The 24905-nt window shown below is 33.9% G+C and overlaps 1 protein-coding gene across 2 annotated transcripts in view; it reads right to left on the bottom strand.

The window, feature by feature from the left end:
• Positions 1-24905, bottom strand: part of SBF2 (SET binding factor 2) — a 251265-nt gene that overhangs the window by 14354 nt on the left and 212006 nt on the right. For both annotated transcript variants that reach the window (XM_084288403.1, XM_084288404.1), the window contains 6 exons: positions 19532-19716; positions 15289-15465; positions 12226-12327; positions 10906-11091; positions 2988-3114; positions 1421-1548 (listed from right to left, as the gene is read on the bottom strand). In XM_084288403.1, coding sequence (XP_084144529.1) covers positions 1421-1548; positions 2988-3114; positions 10906-11091; positions 12226-12327; positions 15289-15465; positions 19532-19716 — 905 coding nt within the window. The remainder of the gene's footprint in view (positions 1-1420; positions 1549-2987; positions 3115-10905; positions 11092-12225; positions 12328-15288; positions 15466-19531; positions 19717-24905) is intronic.

Raw genomic sequence — 24905 nt, 5'->3', positions numbered from 1 at the left:
TACTTTTTATTTTTTTTTTCCTTTTTATAAAAAAAGGTAATGCTCTCAGTTTGATATATCTTTCTTCATGGGAATTAATGCCTCAGTTCAATGGGCAATTTCAACACCTGGAGAGTGATGTTCAGTCACAATCACTTATTCTGCTACTATGACACCGTTTCACATGAGGAAAAATAGTTTGTTCAAAAAAAGAGAAATAAAATACTATCAAAATACTGAAAGCAAATCTTAACTGCTTACTAAGCAGACTATTGCTTACAGTAAAATAGAACATACAGTGAGCAAGATGCCTATCAACCTCCAACTTCATCACAGTGATGATTCTAACACAGAAAATACATGTAGACGTCTCTCTGAAAGAGACAGGTGAAGAACTTCCTATCCATTCAGCATAACATTATGGTTCTCTCTCTCCCTCCTCTCTCTTGTACCACTACTTATTTTAGTCAGTAAAGGTGTGTATGTGATATGTACATGGGTTGAGGTGGTCTTCACTGTTGACTGCCAAGAACATCTTAAAGAAAATAAATAATTTTTATTTATTTTTAAATGAGGTCAGTTTATATTATTGATTTGAGTGCCAGGTGCTACATACGCTTACATACAATGTGGTGAAAAAGCTTGAGAAAAACAGAAGACCACGAATCATCAACAAAAGTATCGTTGGCAACAAGACTTCCAAAACAGTGGAGACTGTTCTGTCATTATGTTTTCTGGACACCAGCAGTGGACAGACATGAAAACAAATGATTTATCAAGGTGAAGCTTACTAGCAAAGTAGGAGATAGCAGCACGTCAATGAACATCTGCAGGGCAGGGGAAGGCTGGATCATCTTAAACCAGCCTTGTCACCAGACCTACAGTGTGAGCAGCACCCTTTTCATGCAGTTCCTGAGATGTCTTGACTGCTTCTTCCCTGACTATTGCAGAACTCTGTGATGGTGAGTGTATTGCCAATTTTATCTAATTATTTAAGATGCAGTCAAATCTAGTGAGCGTACGTATTATCATATTAGACAGTGATATAGATAATATTCAATCAAATCATTATGAAATGTATCCCACTGTGACTGGAACATACTGTAAACTCATTTTCCCATAACAGTGTATTTTTTTTTAATACCTGCACAAATTTTAAGATCATTTTGATAATTAATCATATAACTGAATGAAATCAAACAAGTAACCTTGTTTTCCTCAGTGGTATACATAAACATGTTACAGAATTGGCCCTTTACATGAAATTTCCATAACTGGAATGACTGAGAATTTAAGCCTGTGAGACATTAGAGCAATCAATCAATGAGGGTCAACTTTGTCTGCCAAATGCTTAATTCAGCTGAGAAAAAATAAGGTATCAAAACATAGGGTATCACTCAAAATAACAAATTACCTGTTTTTTCTTTTTAAAAAAACGTACCTCTATTTCAGTAGGAGCAAAGAGGTAATTGAAAAAAACAGGGCTCCTTTTGTGCATTTTTTCAATACATTCCCAAATACAAATTCCTTTTTTGGCATGTTTATCTCCTTTATCTTCAAACAATGTCCCTAGAGAAAATAATAGCAATAAAAAGATAGCTTGTGATAAGATGTAACAAACACCGAAGCATAGCCAAATGAAATGTCACTAACTAAATGTGTAGTAAAATCTACCATCAGATGCCATTGCTATAAGGGATTGTATTTGATGAAACAACTGCTGTGCTTTGTAACTGCCACTCCACCACAAATTGGCAAAATGCCACTTTTGTATGAAAAACATTCAATAGAATTATATTATACTCTTCTGAAATTTACTGAAATACTTGAGTGCATTTATGAACATCTCTTTCTGCATCCAGCTATGCTGCTTCAACAGATTACCAAAGCCCTGCTAACTGATTCTGCCCCATTCAGTGAGATGTTATCAGCCCTTCCCACCTGCTGGGCCGGCTGCACATGGAGTTATTTGCCAACTCATTTCAGGCAAAACAGATCAGGCTAGTGTAAATAGTTAGCCATAGATTTGTGCTATCTGAAATGACTTTGGAAGGACATACAATTACGCCAGACTACTGGAAACAGGTGCATCAGGTGGTATTTTAAAGTATAACTACTGTATATAAACAATCACGATTTAAAAAAAAAAGCAAATTAACACACTGTAGAACCATGTAAAAATACAAGTTGGAAGGAAAGACAGGAGTTAATCAACTCCAATGTTTTGTTCAAACCAAGGTAAATAACGGAAATAAATTTTTCTTGTTGAAATAAAATGGCTGCTCAAGTTTAATCTGTTTCACGGTTACTATAGATTTTAAGAAAAGGATTAAAATTGACCATATGCCATGAGAAACACCCCACAAAGCAGTGTAATTCAGAGCACTTACGCATTGTGCTTAGTAAACAAGCTCCATGAACAGCCTCCACTGTGGTTGTAAAGTCTTAATAAGAGGGCTGTGAGGGCAGATAAGGCCTTGGTTGGAACCAGTGAGCTTGGATATGATATGTGCAAGGAGTAAAAAAATAAAAAATAAAAAATAAAAGAATAGAAACACCGAAGAGAGCGCAAGAGAAAGGAGTGAGAGACAGCAGATGGAAAGGTTTACTTCTCCTCAAATGTCATGCACTCTCTGAAGGATTGTCAAGGACTTTGTTTCCATTAAAACAAGAAATTTTAATAGGGGTAACTGAACCAAGTGGATAAATTGCTAAAAACAAACAAACAAAAAAAAACACACAAAAAACCCAAACATAAACTGAGGCATGGCACTACTTTCTTTTACCTTCTCTTAGTCCAATCAGGGGCATGTCTCAGGATTCATTCTTTCAGAAAACTCTACATTAATCACCTATATTTCGCTTCATATTACTGAACTGAAATTCATTAGATCATCACCATGCAACTACTGAACCATCTCAAACTAGGCAAATTTTTGTAGACCAAATATTGAAGAGAAAAACAACGATAACAGATACAATATGCAATAAACAAACATCACACCTACCATGCTCTAGTCTTTCATAGTCCGAATCCAGAAGAAATGTTTTAAATCGATTTGATATGTGATGAAAAGCGAGAAACTTCAGATAATACTGATTGAACTCAAACTCTGTTGGGTACTGACTATGAATCTAGAAATAAATGAAAGGGAAAAAAGATGATTTTGAGGCATTATATAAAAAGATACATAATATTAAATGTATATATACTATTAGGTATATATATACAGATATACGTATGATGTATATAATGATGTATATATAGATACATAATATTATATGTATTATTATTATGTAAATAGATACAATATAATAAAAAATGCATTCACAGGAGACTATCTTCTCTGTACACACAAACCCTTCTACATTTTGTCTAAAGATATTTTGAAGTCATTTAAATTCATGTCTATGATGCAAAAAAAAATTCAGAGCAGATAGAGTATATTTTTATAAGTGTTATTTTACCCTGTATAAAACCCAGGATTCTTCAAAGTAATCAAACTGGATAAAAGTCTTTTATGTCAACTCATGAGACATCATGCAAATTTATAGGCAAAGATGGTATTCCTACTTGTAGCATTTCCATAGCTGGAATCCAGCTTTAATTGGCACATTTTGCAGTGGACTTCCAGGTATTGCTGAGGATCCAAACTAGCAAACGTATAGAAGCAATGCTGACAAATGATATTCTATCTGTCATTGCTAGAATGGCTCATTTCTGATGTAATAACTAGTCGATACATATTTTCTTGTCTTCAAACTATGCAGCAAAATATTGAAGTATGAAGGAACAAAAAACTTACTGAGGAGGTGCTTTGCCATTATTCACATGCATATATTTAAAATAGTAAAAACAATATAACATCTTAATTTGTTATCTTCAGTTAGGCTTGGGATCTAATTCAGTGAACGTCTCCAACAGGAGTCAGGATCAGATGTTTAAGATGACAAAAATTAGAGTTCAGCAATGTGGGACAGTTGGCTCCTCACAACTGCTTCCTCTTGAACATCATCAGAAAGAGCCTGGCGTATGCTTTCAGGCATTTAGTTTAATATTCATGGCCAAATTTGTTTACATTAATTTTTAATGAAATACATTATTGCTCTCCATATAAACTTTAAGACAAAATTTTATCTTGATGAGATATTGCTCACAAGTTTCATGTTTTAATTGTAGATTTAAAATTTACTCTCTAGTAAATATTTTGACTGTGATTTTCAATTTCATAATTAAGCATGGTAATGAACCAAACACTCCCCAGTTACAATGGAAATAAATTTTCACAATCAGGAAGAAATTGCTCATGGAATTCAACATTTGAAATATGTCTCAGAGTGATTTACCTAGCTTCATATCAAACTTGTAAAATAACTTTATTTTTACAATCTTCCTAAGTTTTGTCTTTTGTATTCACACCACTCCTATTTTCCCATTCCACCTTTTTTTTCTCTAATCTCTACTTATAAGTTCCTAAAGAGAGAAATTTGTTTATTTAGTATTAAGGAAACGAGAATCAGATTATCTGAAACTCATTGATGTTTAAATTTTCACATCTACTAGTTGAAAAAGCAACAATAAATAAAGAAACAAAAAACGCATCTAATAGGAAAGATTAACTATCAAATTTACAATAGTGACAGGAAAATTCCTTGAAAAACCCTATAAATACATACACAGCAGTTTGGTCAGAGTATTTCTTGTAATATGTCAATATTAGCTCATGGCTAGGCATTTAAAATACTAAGATATGGTAAGTGGGTTCAATATACCCACTCTTACTTTATTCCCCACTTTTTCCCAGATACATATGACTATATTTCTTCACTGCTTTGTAAGAGTAATGCTAAGCAAAACTTTTTCTATAATAGATTCAAGATTAACTTCATAGACAAAGTAACTTTTTAGTTACCCTTATTAAAAATAATAAGGGTAAAATTTTCTGTCATATTGTAAATTAAGATATAATTGGGATACAAAAATTTTGTTCAAAAATGATAATATGTACTTTTGAGCTGAGATCCCCAAAAGTGCTTTATGTGTGTTTGTGTGTTCAGACACATACATGCAAATACAAATAACTTACTATATATTTCCACCTTGTGTTAGGAAGTTTTATTTTAATACATTGTTAGAAAGAAAGGCTTTTTGATAAATTGGAACACTCTGTTATTTGATGACTTACAAAGAGTCCTAATTTCTACTGTTGGTCTAATAATTAGTATAATAAATTTGAAGAGTTGGAAGAATAAGTAGGTAATAAAATCCTATAATGCATTTCTGAGATTTCTGGAACTGCAAGTAAATAGAAGTTATAATAATAAAATTTGCCTTTTAGAAGTAAAAACAACTATCACTTAAAACATTTATTTGATGAAGGTAGAAAAATACAGACAGTAACAATAACTACATGTACATTATAGTGGTTGCGGCTCATTTCAGTACAACTGGAGATGGGAAATATACCACAGCTGAGGAAAGTGACTAGTTATTGATGATTTGCTTAGATGAGTGCACTGTGTGCAAAATCCAAAACATGGATGAGCTATCATGAGAAACATTTCCTGACAAAATACAATTCCAGTATCACAGGTGATAAATTCTAAATGTAACATCGGAAAAAATATTTGGATTATTTTAAGCAATTAAAAATAAAAGTGCAAGAGAGATTATTCATTACTGTAAGCAATGTAACCACTTAGGTTGAGGTTAAATATAATTGGTTTCCTTCTGGAAACTCTTTGGTCCCATTTGAATTAATTCACTGACTTCAAGAGTTTTACTCAAAAATTGTATGTAAGTTAGAAGCCGTTTTTATATTTTACAATTTCAACACATACCACCTAGATAAGGCTACAGGGACCTAGTATCTTTAAAAATTACAACCACTTACTAGAATTCCTAATCTCCATAATATATGAACATTTAAAACCTGAGTAAACCTATAGGTGTTCTTAATACTATGATTAAGTAAACTCAGTTTCTCAGAACTCCTTTTTCAAATCAAAATGTTCCTAATTAATTTAAATCTCTCCTAAATGGTTTTAGTAATTTTACACTTCTTTCAGCTGTTCTTAGTTTTCCAGTACCTTTCGTTTTTGTCATTCCATTATATATCAATATTTACTTAATTTACATAAGAAATACAGTAGTCCAAAATGCTCTGTGCTAGTAATCACTAACAATAGCACACTCACCTCCTTTTACTCAAGGTGTTATAACACAGCTCCCTACTAGCCTTAAAAAAAAGTCAATTCTAGAAAAGCATTGTTTTAATTAAATAAATTACTGAATAGATACAGAAGAAAAATAAGAAAAGCTTCCTGCGCTGACATCACTTTCATAAACTCAGTCTTCTTAGAAGCAGTGAGAGTATCTGCCAGATGCTGCTATTGTGAAAGAATGATTTTGCATTAATAATTCAGCTGACACCTGGAGATATTGGCATAAACAATGACTTCTTAGAAGATGATGTAGTTCTAATTTAGGAACCACTGCTTCATTTGTTTTCTCTGTATCTTTAGTTTAACCAATGACATTTAATCCATACTGGCTCTACAGTGATTTTCTTATTACCTTGTATGTCAAAACTATAATAGTTAAATCTTTTTTTGAAAGGACCAAATATTTACTTCTAGTGACCAGTCAATTAAAAAAACCCTGAACATAATATATTAGATATTGGGGTGAAGCTGCAGTCTCACTGGGTTCTGTAGTCATCTAATAAGTTGTACAGAAACCATTCAAGCTTAACAGAAATGTTCAAGTACACATGTTAAGTACATTTACTTTTCCTAGTAAATTCCGGTGAAACTTCAACCATTAATTTAACTTCGCAAGCAATCTCCCTTAAGTTTGCAACAATACTGTTAGAACTTGATAAGTCAATATATGCCATCAGGAACTAGGTTCATGTCTATTTCTAGAAAATCTATTCAGAGTTGCATTCTAAATAGACTTGTAGCTTTAAGTGTTAGAAATTTAGCTTCATGCCTTTTTCTCATAACAGACAAATCTTTATAATCTATAATACACTGGTTATATGTGTCAAGCTGTGTTCGCAGGTACTTTTTCAGATGAAGATACACTGTTTACAATTTGATTACAATCCCTAGATAGCCCTATCACTCTGGCTAAGAAGTTAGGGCCTCTGCCAGATTGACTGTCAGGACAAACCACTTCTGGACCTGTACCCATCAAAATAAGATTTTCACAGTAGGTCTTTTCTACCTATTTTCTCCTGCCATTTTAGCAGGCAGGTTCACATGAACCCCTTAGCTAGCAGACCGGAAGAACAACATGTCCACCAGAGAGGAGGTGATAAATAGCTCCAGATAGTCTGTAAGAGGTGACCTTTCTCCTGACATAGCTGCAGCCCGGGTATGTGGACACAGCTTTATAAAAAAAAACACTCACAAGGAAAAGGAAAAGGAAAAGGAAAAGGAAAAGGAAAAGGAAAAGGAAAAGGAAAAGGAAAAGGAAAAGGAAAAGGAAAAGGAAAAGGAAAAGGAAAAGGAAAAGGAAAAGGAGAGACAGATCTTTATATAAGATGTACCCACTAATGAAATGTATACTTTCTATTGACTTTATACTTTTATCATTTCTAAGGACAAGTACTTTCTATTGAAATGTATACTTTCTATTTGTATACTTTCTATTTCTAAAGATAGAGAAGATTCAAATACTATCAAAGCTGCTCTCTGAGATGAATTGTTAAAAGGATGTTCCTCTATCATGTAGGAGAACCACATCAAATTGAAAACAATCCTGGATGATATAAAAAGTAACATCATATATACTTTAATTTCAAGATTAGTCTTAGGAAAAAAAACACTTAGAGCACAATAAAAAATTTGAAATTGCTCCTCCACCTCCCTGTCTCCCTAGAAAGTGTAAAGATTAGAGATAGTGCACCTTGAGGCAGACTCATACCTGTGAATTTATAACAGCAGAGTCAGGAAATTTTCCTGAAATCAGGAAAATTATAGTCCATTTTTCTTTGTTCTTAAAACTTCAGATTGTGTTAGACATAACTCAAAGAAAATACAAGAATTTTGCCAAAAAGAAGACAGAGGACAACCTATTTCAGGGCAATAAAAAAAATATTGAATGCCGATTTTCATCTTTGTTCTGGATAACTCATTTGTTTCCAAAGTTTGTGTGACCTCTGGACTTGAGGAAAAATCTACTCTACAGGTATGCATGGATAGTTTCCTTGTTTTACTTTAAGACAATTTTCTAAGATTTATTACAGCAAGACTGGAGCAAGGTGTCTCCATAGTCAGAAACAGGATGTTTAAAATGATGTAGGCTATGTCTACATCAGCACATAGTTCAGAGCAGAAGAAGCAGATAAAAACACCAAAGCAGCTGCTAATGAGGTTCCTGCAGCTACACTATGTATTTGTTTTACTTTGGCCTGGTCCAGTTGAATTGATTACCATATGGTTTTAAGAGAAGTGATAAATTGTTGGTTCAGATCCTTTTAAGAGCTGGTGAGCATTTGACACACACCTGAAGCAGAAGTTCTGGGTAAATTCTTTCAAGAAGAACATTGTTGACATGTACCAAAAAGCATTAACAAATAGTAAGGGGAGATGCTTAAGGGATTCACTCCAAAATTACACTACTGCTTCAAATCAAATGCTGATTTACTCCATTTTACTAACAGACAATGTTACCCAGCCAGTTCATTAAAGCAAGAAGACATCTGATAACAGAGAGAAAATGCACCAGACAAATGATTTATAAAGAACTGAATAAACCACCCAACAGATGAGTCTCACTATTTGAAGACGCAGATATTTGTCTTCTTGTAGCCACAGCAACTAAGATTATTTTTCTTTCTGCTTCAGAAAAGGAGAAATAACCTTAATTTACTATAAAGAATAATTTGAGTGACAACTGAGATTAGATTAACTTGTTCAAATGAAAAATGTAGTATTGATTCTCCTCAGGAAAATCTCCCCATTTTGAATAAAAATTAACTTGAGGATCACAGCCATTGGGAAATGGATTGATAAGACAGGAGATGTGACAAATACTTTTTTTCTAATGTTGTAGGAACAGAACCAAATACTTTTTTTCTAATGTTGTAGGAACAGAACCAAATTACAAGGATATGATCTATTCACTTGCAGGACAGAAATAATGATGGGCAATGGTGTTTAACATTGGGAAAGATACAATATGCATCGTGTTCTTCGGTTAAGTCTTCACTCATTTTCTTATAAACTCATTCATTACCATTCTTCCAGATATCTAAAGATTATTTTTCATTGGTTTAGCATGTTATCTAGTCTGTGGACGTTGCTCCAGGCAACAGAGTAAGTCTACTTGCCGAACCTCTTGCATGGTTTACTCCTTGCAAGAATTCACCATGAATGTCTGTTCCAAGAAAGCAGGTGAGTGCTTTTACAGTCTTCTGTAAGACAGTCAACCATACTTTAAGTGCAGGTTAGTAACACATCTGTTAACATGCTCCTGATAGTAGAGTTTCTGACTAATAATGCTCACTTGATGATCAGGTCTGCAACCAACTTCCTGGAAAAAGATCATTGTCTTGAATTCAAAATACTTCCAAAAACCTAATCATTGTGCCTTGACTTTGTTTCTATACAAGACCATGATCTGAAAAATTGAAATGAAGAATTATGGACTGCCATACTGCTGTTGGAGTGATCCCAGACAAATCAGCTAGTGATGGAAAAAGTGCCCTGATAATATTTATATAATAATAACCATTTTGGAAGTTTGTCCTTAATAACTCTGTTTGAGAGCAAAATGTGTGTCAGGCTCTTGCGATACTTCCAGTGGTCTTCCTATTCTCAGACAGGTTGTTCTTGTTGGTTGCCCCAGAAGAATCCCTCTTTTAGAAGGAAGGTATTAGGCCGGGGACCAATGACAGATTGCTCAGAAGCTCATCCATTCTGGGAATATGCCTATAGCAATTATCTGTAACAGCAGACTTGGCATAGCTACCTCTGTGCATTTAATTATGAATAAAAAATAATGAAAAAAAAGACAAGCAAAATCAATGAAAAAACCTTACCTAGAGAAATCATGACCCTCTTTATATGCTGAGGGTTAAAAAGGAAATAGGAACCCCTCTTCTGGCTATATGTGTAGTTCAGCCTCTATAGCCTGAAGAAAAAGTCTACAAATAAGTATGGAGAATGGAGCTGAAGGGCAGTGAGCAAAAGATCAAAACACAATTTTTGGATGCAGTTGATTATTAGAACAGGTATGTTATAAAAATTAAAGACTAACATAAAATATGAAAAAAGGTAGAATTATCCTCAGTAAGTCAGTAAGGAGAGACTACTCACCAGACCGTAAGCAAGGAGAAAGAGTGTATAAAAGTCCTCCCAAAAAAATTTTGCTGTTACTAGCAACATAGCTCTACTTGGCTAGAAGTAATAGCAGCATAGTAGACTATTGGAATGCATTGAATAGAAAAAATAGAATTTCAGTTAACAAACCTCTCCTTTAGAGTTTGAAAACATCACAGACCACTACAGAGGTGGTATGTAGCTTGTTTTTTTCCAGAACTGACAGAGTACAAGACACAGTCAAACACAGGAAATTAAAAACTGTCTACTCACTGTATTAACAACCTGTCAATTTCTTCTGCTGCTTTAAGGCATTCCAGACTGCCAAAAGCCAGTCTTACCCATAAAAAACATCAGTTTGAAACCTCTGCATTATGCATCTTAAAAGATCCATAATGCCAACCATCCCTAATAGACAGTCTGTTTTGTATGGTCAGTTTCTTCCAGGCAACCATGTTAATTTTCCAACTCTTCTTAATGTGAAGCCCATTCTCTTTAATAAAACCCAGGGAAGAAGGCTACTAGTCTTCTCTCAATGAGTTATCTATTGCTTATGAAATAGTGGTATCTATGCCTAGATACGGATGGACTTACCTGATGCACACAGTCTAAGAACTGTAAGAAAACAGGAGCAAATCCGCTACCCTGACAATTGAGAGTCAGATTACTTCGTTGACTGAATTTATGACCAAAAGAGAGCCATTCTTTTTCCACCAGCATTCGGAAGCCTTCAAGTGTCCTGTAGAAGGGATCACTGAGTAACTGCACTAGAGATACTACCTAGATCACAAAACAGGATAAGAATGACAGAAGTTAAAAGGAGAACACACCTTATACAATGAAAATAAATATTCCATAATCTGTTTGTAGTTCAAGGAAACCAAAGCCTTCAAATAAATTCCGTTACAAGTATCTTACCAGATAGGTCACATATTTTTATAAAATCATACAAATAGCATCTCACATGGAAGAGCCTTAATTAAACTGTGACTAAATTAGTAAGATATTATTTACAAAATAGCACTGCCTACGCCTCAACAAAGAAAGCATTAAATAATTGGTCATGAGTGTGACTCGAGCTTCTGCACTGTTGCCGTGTTAGGGTGCTCACCAGCCAACTTCAGCCTGTTCTTGTAAACAGCATCCCGAGAGACTTTAAAATGCAGCACAGACTTCTCCCACCTCCACCAATGTAATTGTCCTCTATTCTTCACTGTTTGACAGCAATTGCAAGAATTATGTTAACATTCTCTCTCTCTTTTTTTTTTTAACCTGAAATAAGGATGCTGGCTGTACATGTTTTTATTCATTACAATTTTTCTGGATTATGAAGCAACTATGTATAGATACAATGTATCCATTAAATGAGGCAGTGGGTCATCATTTACATAATTTATAGTTTGTTTCACAATGTTATCTGTTCTGGTAATCTGTCCTTGCAGCAGGTGTGTTACGGTCACTTTGGCACAAAGTTAGTTTTCTCTCTGTGTACTCTCCTAACTTCATTTATGGCAAGTGAATGGCAAAAAAAGGAATTCCTACCCTTCCCTTCTATGTTAAAGCATACTGTATTTAAAAAGATAAATCATCTGTTCTGACAACTTTCATCCTTCATTCTTCCATATGGTCAAGTATGGGAATGCAGATCTTGTAGATAAGCCTTAGAATTCCAAGTCCCCCAGGACTTTTTGTAAAAGTTAATTTTAATGAATGCTTTCATGGAGTAAATTGCAAAGGAACACAATGTAAATTGCAAAGGAACATAAGCATATATTACATGTATGCTAGTCCCTGCTGCCACAAAACTTTTTTTTTTTTAAAGGTTGTATCAAATTATCAATCACATATGTAAAAAAGTATGGCCTGATGTTTTTCTTATTATTTAGTTATTTCAAGGTTTTAATAGCAGCTTACTTGTGCAGTAATATCCCAGCCGTCTTCCAAACAAACCATAACAGAAGAACCATTTTCCAGGAGCTCTGAGATGATCACACTCAATTGCATTATCCTGTGAAGCTATAGAGTATTGCAAATCAGTAAGACACTCAAGAGAAATATTTAGATATTTTCAATAAATAGAATACGTTTGTATTTAACATTAAAAATGTATTACAAAACCTACATATATCACAGAGAAATTAACTGATGTAACAGATTCAAAAACTAAAAAACTTAACAATCTCAGAGGATTTTCATTTGAACTACAACAAAACTAAGCAAATATTTGAAGATAAGAACTTAAACTATTAAAACCAATAAGCACTGTAATAAAACAGTTGTCATAAAAAGTGGAATGAGAATGACACAGCTGACAGATTTATTGTAGAGAAATTCCACTCTGGGCTTAACACTAAATCTTTTCCTGTGAAAAGTTAAGGTTGCATGAAGTCACTAAGTACTTTGATGAGAGAATCCATATTTACAAGATAATAGTTTTAATGTTCAATCTTATGGAATTAGACAATTAATGAACTGAATATTTAAAAAAAAATCTACTATCTGAAATAGTTTAGATAGATTAAACAGTGTTTTTTTTGGTTTTTTTTTGCTTTTGGGCAGACTCACTAAGAGGACACGCTAATTATTTGCATTCTAAAATTTGTTTTGCAGTGATACTAAACATTTCTGAGGGTCAATACATTTCTTTGGGACAAAGTTTATTGACTTGAATGAGATTTATTCAAACACGATCGCTTATAAGCAAGTTAAAGAACTTAGGTGACTTTGAGCATTTCTACCTTATGAAGAGAGTTCTCTTTACTGTTAAAATGAAAAACTGTGGTGCTTCTACCATTTCTGTTATACTGACATGACATTCTTGGTAAATAATGTAACAGACTATATGTAAGCAAATTTTTTATTAACCACTGAATGAAATTGCTCTTTGCAGAGCACTAAATACAAACTACCCATAGTAACAGAAATATGAAAGCCTGAAGAAAGGAAGAAAGCAATATAGGAAAAGAAATAAGCAAAGGATGGCAAGAGACATCTAAGACCATCTATGTATGGGAAAAAAGTAAATTCAGAAAGTTCAGAAAGCACAGGAAACAGACTCAGGGAAAGCAAAATTAACCTGGAGAAAATAAGAGAAAAAAGATAAATCAAACAGTTCAACCCTAGAAAATTTGTCCTTGCTTAAGGCTGATTTTTGCCTCATACAAAAAGAAGAAAAAACAATCTTATGAATATTACCATGAAAACTATGACAGAAAACACTTAACTGCTCTGAACATTCACACAGTCTTTACTTACAAAATAAAAGCAACTAATTTTCCTGCTATTTTCAATAGGAAAAGGTTGAAAAGCGTCTCATTTTTAAAATCAAACAGTTCATTTATTGTTCTATGCTTTCATAGGCAGAATAGACGAAAGACTGTTTTTTGCTGTCCTTAATGAAAGAAACTGATATGCAATCTGGTTATACAGATTCAATATGAAGAAATGCAAAATACTATTTGTATTGTTAGTGCTCAGAACATACTTTGAATTTCTTCTGCATTCAAAACCTTATAAAGAACTATTTAATCTATACAGTGTTAAAACCAATATTGTACAACTACTGTTACGTAGGAGTGGAAAGTTTAATACAAAAAAAAACAAATTTCCAAGATGACAGATCTATGTCCTTTCACAGGATTAGCAGAAAATGTGACAAATCAGTCCGTAAATCAAATTTATCACATAAGTCATTTACCACATGATTTGCACCATGGAAGTGTCTTGGTAATGAATCAGAGGTAGTATATGACATTATGATCTAGTCCTGAGCAAAGAGTGATACTGTTACTTTTCCTCTCAAACATTCCTGAGAGTAACACAATATGATAACCTCTCGATCTCTGTGCTGCTATAGGAACATGTTTATTTCATCAAAATCACATTCATTTCCCTTATCTACATCTATTAACTTGCTCAACTGTTCCGTGATTGAAATTGTTCATGTGGTGGGGGCATCAAATCTTTAATGTCTCCTGATTTCTCCCTCTCTGAACAAAGTGGTTATCAGATATATCAGTGACCAGCTCCTGTATTCTGTAAGAAATCATCACACCTAAAAGAGAAAACTTAAGCAATTCCTTGCATTGTAGCACATTCCAGCCAGCATGCTTTCCGATGCACGATTTCTGAAATGACTATGTTACTCATATATATTTTCTCCTTGAGAAATCATTGTAAGAGCCTATTCTGTTTTCTATGATTATTTACATCGAGGAGAATTTATGCAACAGAATATTCCAAATAAAATATACAAGTGTTAAAAAACATTCTCTGTAATTAAATTTTTTTTAAATTTACAAAGAGCTAACTTTCTCTTCTTAATCTGAATCTTGTAAAGTTACTTACAGTCTTTCCTTCATTTAGTTAATCTTTATGTAAGGAAATATGGGATAGGGAAGTAAAGGAACAGACTTAAAGACAACAGATACTAATAGATGAACAAGCACACAATCCTCTCTCTCCTGCAAACACTTCTCCTTATTCCACAACAGATAACAGATGCTAGCTTATTTGCTAAATATTTGTGCATGTGGAAATTCAGTGTAGGAACACATATAAAGGGTAGAATATCACTCTTAAAAGCAAAAGGCTTATTTATTCTTCTCTACTTTTTTTCTGATTTTTGTAATACAAAAATAAGAAAAAAAACATTTAATACCAAGACCGTAAATTGATAATATGCAATAAAAATGGTAATCTCTACTTACATACTTGTTCCATGTAACAATACATGTTCCATGTAACCAGTAAATTATGCTATAAAAACTGCTTCCCACATCTGTAAATGTTATGATTGTATTAAAACAATAATGCCTATGTAAGGACAGAATTGATAGCATGCAAAATAATTACAAAGAACAAAGAGGAACAACAGCTGGTTAGAATACAATAGGTCTCTGTCAGAAGAGCCTGAAATTTATTTTGTGTAAGCAGTATTGCATAAAGATTATTAGAAGTACCTGTCATATAAATTACCTGTGGGAACCACTCTGACTCCCCAAGTGCTTTTAGGAATGTTGCCTCAGAATCTGTAGGAATAGTGCTGGGAACACAAGCTCTCATCAGCTTTTTAAAGCTTGCCTTCATCTGTCGGATGTCACTGAATTCAACAGGAACAAATTCACAATTCAAAGCAAAATCAAGTTTGAAGCCCTGTGTGGGAAGGAAAACAGCAGATATAATTTAAAAGGTAAACATATTTTTCAGTGAAAATCTTACCAAATATCATAGTCTTGTCTGCTTTATTACTAAATACTTCAATTATTAATTCAAATTATTTTGAAATATCTGCCCAGTATAATGATAATCCTTACAACACTTGTAAAACATACCATAAAAAAGTACCCGTATACTACTCATAACAAAACTGTATACATGAGAGTTATATGACTACCACTGTAACACAGTTGAGTTGAATAAATCTGTTGCGCTATCTATGCACAAGAGAATGTGTCGGTCACTAGTGGCATCCCCCAGGGCTCTGTACTGGGGCCAGTCCTCTTTAATATCTTTATCGATGATCTGGATGAAGGGATCGAGTGCACCCTCAGTAAGTTCGCAGATGACACCAAGTTAGGTGCGTGTGTCGATCTGCTCGAGGGTAGGAAAGCTCTGCAGGAGGATCTGGATAGGCTGGACCAAAGGGCTGAGGCCAACTGCATGAAGTTCAACAAGGCCAAGTGCCGGGTCCTGCACCTGGGGTGCAACAACCCCAAGCAGAGCTACAGGCTGGGAGATGAGTGGTTGGAGAGCTGCCAGGCAGAGAAGGACCTGGGAGTGATGGTGGATAGTTGGCTGAATATGAGCCAGCAGTGTGCTCAGGTGGCCAAGAAGGCCAACGGCATCCTGGCTTGTATAAGAAGCAGTGTGGCCAGCAGGGCTAGGGAGGTGATCGTCCCCCTGTACTCGGCTCTGGTGAGGCCGCACCTCGAGTACTGTGTTCAGTTTTGGGCCCCTCGCTACAAGAAGGACATGGAGGTGCTTGAGCGGGTGCAGAGAAGGGCGACGAAGCTGGTGAGGGGCCTGGAGAACAAGTCCTACGAGGAGCGGCTGAGGGAGCTGGGCTTGTTCAGCCTGGAGAAGAGGAGGCTCAGGGGCGACCTTATCGCTCTCTACAGATACCTTAAAGGAGGCTGTAGCGAGGTGGAGGTTGGTCAATTCTCCCATGTGCTGTGACAGGACAAGGGGGAACGGGCTAAAGTTGCACCAGGGGACGTTTAGGTTGGATCTTAGGAAGAACTTCTTTATCGAAAGGGTTGTTAGACACTGGAACAGGCTGCCCAGGGAAGTGGTGGAGTCACCATCCCTGGAGGTCTTTAAAAGACGTTTAGATGTAGAGCTTAGGGATATGGTTTAGTGGAGGCCTGGTTAGTGTTAGGTCAGAGGTTGGACTCGGTGATCTTTAAGGTCTCTTCCAACCTAGATGATTCTGTGCTTCCTTTAGGACTTTTAGGCAAATTAACAATAAATATAGCCAACAATTCCAAGTTATGCTTGGATATAAGGATGCTAACAAAAGCTAGAGAAATACTAAACAATCAAAATCAACAAGCTTTCCTTATATAAAATCAAAGTTGAATTGATTTTGTAGACCAGATATAGATCAATGAGAGCAGGCTCAAAACAATCATTTCATCGCTACATAGTATTATTATTCTGATTGCTGTATTGCCAATACAACACTCTTTTCCTTAGTAATGCCCAGAGATGACCTACCTTCTGCAAGATTGTACATTAAATACATAAATTCTAAAAAAAAAGGAAGAAGAAGAAAGAAACCTTGACCTGTAAACCAGCAAGGAAATAAATCAATAAAATATAAGAATTCTTGAAGTGTCCCTTTCTATGCAACTTTCAACTTATGTACATCCTGCTGGACTTCAGACTATTTCATGTTGGTTTTGTTGAACACTTGTTTGCACATCTAATAGTTACCTCCTTTCATATTCTGCATAGTAATGCATTTCCATATGGTAATTAAATATGGTATTAAAAATGCTTTACTCTATACTAAGCACAAGTGTATTATCCCCATCTAGTTTGCATCAGTTGATATATTAAACAATTTCAATTTTTTGACCAAGTGGTTTTAAAGGGTTCCTTCAAAGAAGCAAAGTAAAGACTTTTGCTCCTGCTATACATCTTTAGATGCATCACTAACTCTTCACTTATTATTCATTAAAAAATTGAAGAGAAATGTAAAAAACTGTCAGTATTTGACTATAGCAATTTATGTCTACATAACCATCTCTTGAGTTACTCTTCCTGTGCTTCTTTTTATGAAATTGCCTGCTTTGCCAGAGCCTCCTGGAGCTTATAGTTATAAAAGATACCTTAAATAAGATAAAAAACTGATATGAGTAGACCTGATTGAAAACCTCAGGACGAATGCCCTCCAGAAAATCAAATGAAAACTGCAACTCAAAAAACTGAAAATTTTGCAGGAAAATAAACTGCTTTCTTAGTATTCATAAGAACAGTTTATTCTAATAATTATTAATTATGTTTACTTTGGAGATTTCTGTTTTGTTCTTTTTACTACTATGCTTTATTGCATTGAACCAGAACACTTTGTTTATAGATTTAATAGGAAATTTCTGTCAATTATTGTTATGCTAATTATATTATAAAGTATTTGAATGTCAAAATAAATATTAATAACTAATAAAAATGACTACTTTGGATACCAATGTCTAATGAAGAAACCTAAAGGAAAATAAATTTAAAATCAGTTATAAATGATAAATTAAAAATGAAAAGAACTGATATCTTTTATATATATATATAAATATGACTGCGTGTAAAAGTAAGATATAAAAGAACACTTGAAAGTACAAAAGAGAAGTTAAAATTGAAACAGATTGCAAAGAGTTTTAGCATTTTGATTCATCATTCTAATACAACATGATTCTTTCATCTCCAGAAATAATTCATTCATAAAGAATTGAAAAAGGAAGTTTTTACTTACTACTAATAACTGCTGTTGTAAACTATGTATTTCACAAAATGCATTGTGTTTTATGTATGCTCATATTTGGAAAAGCAAAAACAAATGATTTTACAGTCTTTGCAGAGATTAAAAAGATCTCTAAACATTTTCTGAAAAGTGAAGACTTAATAAAGGATACATGTTTCTTAAACAACCGTGTCTAAAATATTAAAATTTATCCCAAAAGAGTGTATAAAACCGTAGATATCATGGACCTCTTCATGTAATCAAATCAGGACGAACAGACTTCTGAGTTAGTGTTATCCACATCAATTTGACTTCGTATGATTCTAAATGCTACCCCTAATTACTTTTCTCGTTTAATAAAATTCCATTTGCTTCATAATGTATTTCAGCACACCAGGAAAAATAAAACTTCAAATAAGCCTTTTTTATATTTTTCAAACTAGACATTACTGTGAGATGACAACTCAGCTGAACATTAGATGACGAGTCAGCTAAATCAGAGGAGTAATAAGCATTTAGGTGTATTTAAGCATGGCTCTGACAGGAAGACCATACATATACAGCACACTCTTGGAATAGCTCTGAACAGCCTCTGCATGGGGCAGCTGCCAGGATCTTTATCCCAGCAGCTACACTTGGCACAGCCGAACTCTGCTGCTCTTTCTCCCTGCAAAGCCAATGTTGTTGAAACAGCAAAGACATGGTAACTTCAAAATACAAAGGCTTTGCTAGATGTTTTGTTGCCACACAATACATTTCATTTCCTTCCCAGTCATGTCTTTTCCAATTTAAACATTCTCATGCTGTAGAAAAGCTAATCCAATCCTCTAATCATTTTTGTATCCCTCATCTCTACGTAACATATCAGTACTTGACCAGAGGTGACAAACAGGGCTCTAGTTTCAGCAGCTACATGAGTTTGTGCTTGTGTCTAGCTGTTCTTTAAAACAATTCAGTAAGCTTTTATTTATGTTAACTTTGTTGTATTATATAACGACAGAGTGCGATTTCTAACCCCAACCACATTATGCTGCATTAACTGTTATTCTATGTATAGCAATACAGAACACAGCAGAACAGAACAAAATGGAGAGCATGCCTGTGTAGCAAATACTACCTAAAATACCTATCAGAATTTACACCTTTAGGAGAGCTATCCACTTGACTTATCTGGAATATTATTTTTGTTTTTAAAAAACATTAGGGCTATTAAACTCAAGCCAAATAAAAACTATATTGACATAAAAATAAAAATGACATTACCCGTAACTGAGATTTTTCTCCAAATATATAGAGGGCTGCTTGACGTCTCAAAAGCTGACTTTGCAAAAAAGTGCTGCTACTGTAGGAAGTGGCATTGTCTTTGCCTGCAAGTCTTGCACCAACATCAATGAATGGAGTCTGAGCGTTGATAAATCGGTTGCTTGAACGAAGACTTGCCCATACACCTTCATAAAGATGAAAAATATTTTAAAAACCTCTTAGTGTGAGGCACTAGAGATGATAATTATTCATGCATATGCTACAATGTAATTTAGAAAGTACAATGTTTAAACATGTCACTTGCATTCCTCATAGAACACAATTAACAACATGTACTGGAAATAAATCGTTTCATAACAAAAATCGTCAAAATTTTTCTACTGTACTGTCTTTTAACCTAAGATTCTAATCAAACAATGCTTTCTACTGTAGAGAAAATGGTTGCTATGAAATCAGTTACACAACAATAAAAGAAATAACAATTTGCAAGTAACTAACATCCATTTAAGTACACGGAAATTAAATTACTGGTGCTCTTTCAGAAGTAGGGACAAAAAACTCAACTATTTCCTTGTCAAAGGCATATTATTTTGGAAGTCTAACCAATAAGAATATTACGCAATAATTTCTTCCCTCAAAAATAGAAATACTATCACTTTAAATTCCCCATTTATCTCGAATTCTATTTAATAATGCACCCCATATCCTATTATAACAAAAATGTATGTACAAGGATCAATTTAAATACTACATTTCAGGATAAAGTATTCCATATTTGCTCTCCAACTACAGTGATTAAAATGCAGAATTTCATGGATTTTAGTTTCTAACTGTCCATGTTTACTGGGCAACTAAAAATGGAAATGAATTTAAGGAAGTTATTTTCTAATCACATTTTTCACAGCTAGCTGATGTGTATATAGTATAGCTGTGCGTGTAGACAGAAGGATGCCTAGAAGATCACAGTTCTAGTTTTAATCTGGCACTAAGATCACTAATACTCTGGCATGGTACAGAAATCCCCAAACTAGCAACAACGTGAGCTTGAACCTAAGTAAGGAACAGTGAGTGCAGCGTAACATGGAACCACAGCCTTGCATCTGAAAGCAGCACATCTGTATTTGAATGGCATTGTACTAATCTAATAAACTCTGCCTCTCAACATTTTACGTTGCATATTGTAACTAATGCAGCTACATTATTGTCCACCCAAAAGATGTGAGCAAATAGGATTAACTGAGGATGGTTGGCTATAACCCTATGAATTGGTTAACAGTACCAAACAGTTCCAACCTCAAAGAAAGGCAGTTTTATAAAATATCTCACAGTATTTTTAGTGTAGACTTTTGTTCCACATCTGAACTGCTACAGACGATACAATGAAGACTTTAGAACACAAACAGAAACCACAAAAAGTGTTTAATATAAGAAATAAGTTCTTGTTCATTTGGCATGAAAAAATGCTAGTTCCAACACAGACAACTCTTCTCCCAAGATGATGCATACAAAAATATCATATAACTCATACTTTATAACATACTAGAAATGCAGGGCATCATTAGAGTCTGTAGCACATCAAAAGCATAAAAACTGTTTACAAATACATGCAGATGAACATGTTTACCACTGATGGATATCAGTGATTAAAAGACAACTGTATTTCTTTTCTAACTTTGCCTAGTATCTTATTTTTTGGTAGCAGTATCTAACTTTCATTATTTCTGATGTATTGTGTTATTATAAGTTTATAAATTGGCAAATACCAGTTTTTCCCTGTTCACTAACATTGCCAGTAGCTTTGGAAAGAAAGATCATTGACTGGGTAACAGTATTTCTTAATTATTCTACTAAGACAGTAGGAGTACTAAATGTTTCTTTTTCTGCAGAATTAATTTTTTTGCGGTTTAAAGTTTTGGCACAGGGAACTATTTTTCTGAAAGAGCGTAAAATTCAACATGTCACTCTGCATTAGATCATTAATATTAAAGTATAATGTGGTGAAGTGTGTGGCTTATCACTGTCACTGCATCATACAGTCAATGGTCAAATAAACCCAAACCCAAATCATAACAAAACCACAACAGTGAACCCCCAAATCCCAAATTTTGTTAATGCAGAGTCAAGGCTTTCTGACAGCATTACTTTAGCATATATTAAATATAGTAGTAGTTATGGAGATGGCAGATGAGAATGTGCTTTCAGGACACAGAGTACAGTACCTTGATGGACTCTTCCCTTAGTTGCTGATTTGGAATTTGAATGAGTGAAACATTTATCTCTGTACCCAAGCACTGGTAGATAACAGTAAAGACAGAAGGAGGAGGAATGGAATGCACATTGCAGCAAGACACATTGCAGGAGAAAAGAAAAGTGTTACTTATTAATTTCCAAAGATTAAGTATATATAGAATTTTTTTTTATACTACATGATTTATCAGACAGCAAAAATCTTAGTCATCACAAGACAAAACATCAGTCAAGCCAGAAAACCAGTATTAAGTGAGAAGGAAGTATCCTTTTATCAAAAAACATTAATTTTCATTATCATTTCAGTAGTTTTAAATGAATGTAGCAATCTTTTTTTTTTTTTTTTTTTTTTCCCTTTTGTTATAAAGTGTTAATAAAGGAAACTTAATGATTAAATCATTCAGTGGAATATTTTATTGAAGGCTTCTCTCCAGCCTTTTTAATTACCTTAATTAAAAATCCCAAATCTTAGTGCATTTTTGTAAAGCTGTTCTGGTCTGTTGTAAGTAGGTAATTTAATGGGCCTCAAAATCAAATCAGAATGTAAGACATGATTCGTTCTATACACATACAGAAATTTCTGAAGGATTAAGTACAACCATATGATTTAGAAAATCTGCAATATCTATCACAGAAAGAAATTTCCCTCCCTTGTATAAATACTCATTTTTGGTTGGAGTCTTATATGCTTATCAGAGTGAATGTTCTTGGCTGCAAAACCACATCTGCACAAGCAACTTCTTTTCTTTAAAGAAACTTCTTTTCATTAAAACGTTCTATTAAAACATATTCTTGCTAATGAATGTTGTTTTTCAAATCAATGTCTGAGCTGAGTCTGTATTTATTCATTAAAAATATCTTAGTGTTTTCCAGCAGTAGCTAATCCTACTGAGAAAATGATTTTATTCTATTAAAATTTTATTTTATTAAATTACACAACAAAACTAGGTAAGAATTTCTGTTCTTTATAATTACACTGTACTTATAAAGTAATATATGAAGAAAAAATTTGCATTTTCTAGTGAACTTCTGAAAGATATCAACCATACTGCCAAAAAAAAGGGTCCAAGAATGAAAATATATTATGAAATATAAGTATTTGGCAAATATTTCTGATCAGAAATAACTGTGTTTTAGGCAAATACTTTACTACAATGTTCCAGATAAACTAAAAAAAATACAGTACTTAGTGTGGACACAAATATCAATGAGTATTCAGAACAAGGATGGTTTTTAAAATTGTAATTACTATTCAAGCACTGCCACGTATCTTTTAATTTTAAATGTATGCATATTAAAAAAAAACACAGTATCTGGCACAAAAGAATGGAAAATGTAATTTTCAGTTGGTGCATCCAAACTGAACTGGTATTTCGAGCCCTCTATGTTTGACAATAAAAATAAGGAAGGAAAGAGTGATCCAGAATTAAACGTACAAAAATACTGCTATTATATTTTGTACAATGTAGTGCAAAATCCAATTATTAAATGGATGGTGCAGATGCTTGCTATGATAAAGGAACTACCTAACCACACAGTCTTTATTTTGTTTTTGTGTGTGTTTCTTGGTTTTGCTTTTTGAATTACTCTGAGGAATGTGAAGAGAAATCACTTTAGACTGCCTGCATAAAGTAAGTTTCCTTTTGTAGCTGACCAAAAAATCTGCATTTTTGGTCCTGCATACTGTATTGTGACACTACTTCACATCTACAATATAACTAGCTTGCAAAAGTAGTAAAAATCCTTGTGATAATAAACAATGTGAATCCATTTATCTGAGAACAGCAATTTAAGCAATCTATATAATTTGTATATTTTAGAGTTTCTTCTAAAAGAACTCTGTTATCTAACTTAAAAAGACCCTAGAGTTTATTTCTTTACAGTGAGATATTCCCTTTCTCTTTTCTCTTGTACCCTGTCAACTTCTCACCTTCACTAGGGCTCCCATCGTACTTGTTAAACATTCTTATTTTTCAGCAAAGTACTCATGTATCCTGCTGAGCTGTGAACAGACTGCAGATACTGGTCTGTAGTTACACCTTTCAAATATATAGAGCAGGTGTGGCATCAATCCAGCAAGATACAAGCTAATTTCTCTGCCCTTTTCCTGATTAATGCTGAAATTTAGCCAAGAGACGATATCCAACAAGAAAACATGATGTCTGTGACTTTTACACTACCTTGAGACTCCTTTTTCCTTCCCTGAGTAGCTCACTCTATCACACTTCAAAAGACAACTTCCATGTAGTCAAACAGCAAGCTTTTCCCTTTTTTTTATCTGGAATATCCTCATGGCTCCTCAGCAAAATTTCGCTGTTGGCACTTCAATCCCAACATGAGGAGGTAGAATACAACAAAATGTCTGCTGTCGGCTACCCAGTATTTTCACTGTTTCAGTATTAAGACAAGCTATGCACAGCCATGAGTTCATTTAACAATTCCAGACACTCTTACTCTCTTCAGTTCCCAGTAATTTTACCTTTCCAATTAAATTCTCTGTATTTTTTTCATCTCCATGTACTACAATAGTTTAAGACAGTGAATAGAGAACATCAGCAGAACTTTTAGATATAAACCATGCATATACTATGACTAATGATAGTGAAAAGAATTGTCAATTCTGCGATGATCCTCATAAACTGTTCTTCCTCTCTTTCTTTCTGCTATAATCCTCATATAATTTCTCTATATAGCTGCTTTCTTCTTTCCTTCATTTTTCCAATCTCTTCCATCTCTTTTGGAAGTCTTTCTCTAGAAAATTGTTTTATTTTTCTCCATACAAAGCTATAGCATTTCTATCACAAAGTAATTTAGTTTGGAATAGACCTCAGCAGGTCAAAATAGGTCTAACTTTTATTTCAGATGAAGTTTTTTATGTGTTTTCTCATTTCTACCTCTGAGTTTAACTTGCTGTAAGATTGGTATTTTGCTGCCTGCAAAGCTACACTGAGTCATAAGGGAAGAAAAGCAACTTTCAGATGCCTAAAAATATTTGTATTAGTAGCCTTCATGGATAAAAGGTAACTAACTCTAAAATTTTTCATTTTGAGAAATATTTTTACCCTTATTACTACAAACATACAATGTTTTTAAGTAATTTAACACATTAGTTTAAGCACAGAAAAAA

Source organism: Netta rufina (genome assembly GCF_964035555.1).
Source record: "Netta rufina genome assembly, chromosome: 5".
Taxonomy (NCBI): Eukaryota; Metazoa; Chordata; class Aves; order Anseriformes; family Anatidae; genus Netta; species Netta rufina.
Note: the sequence above shows the minus strand (reverse complement) of the source record. Positions and strands in the feature narration are given on the sequence as shown.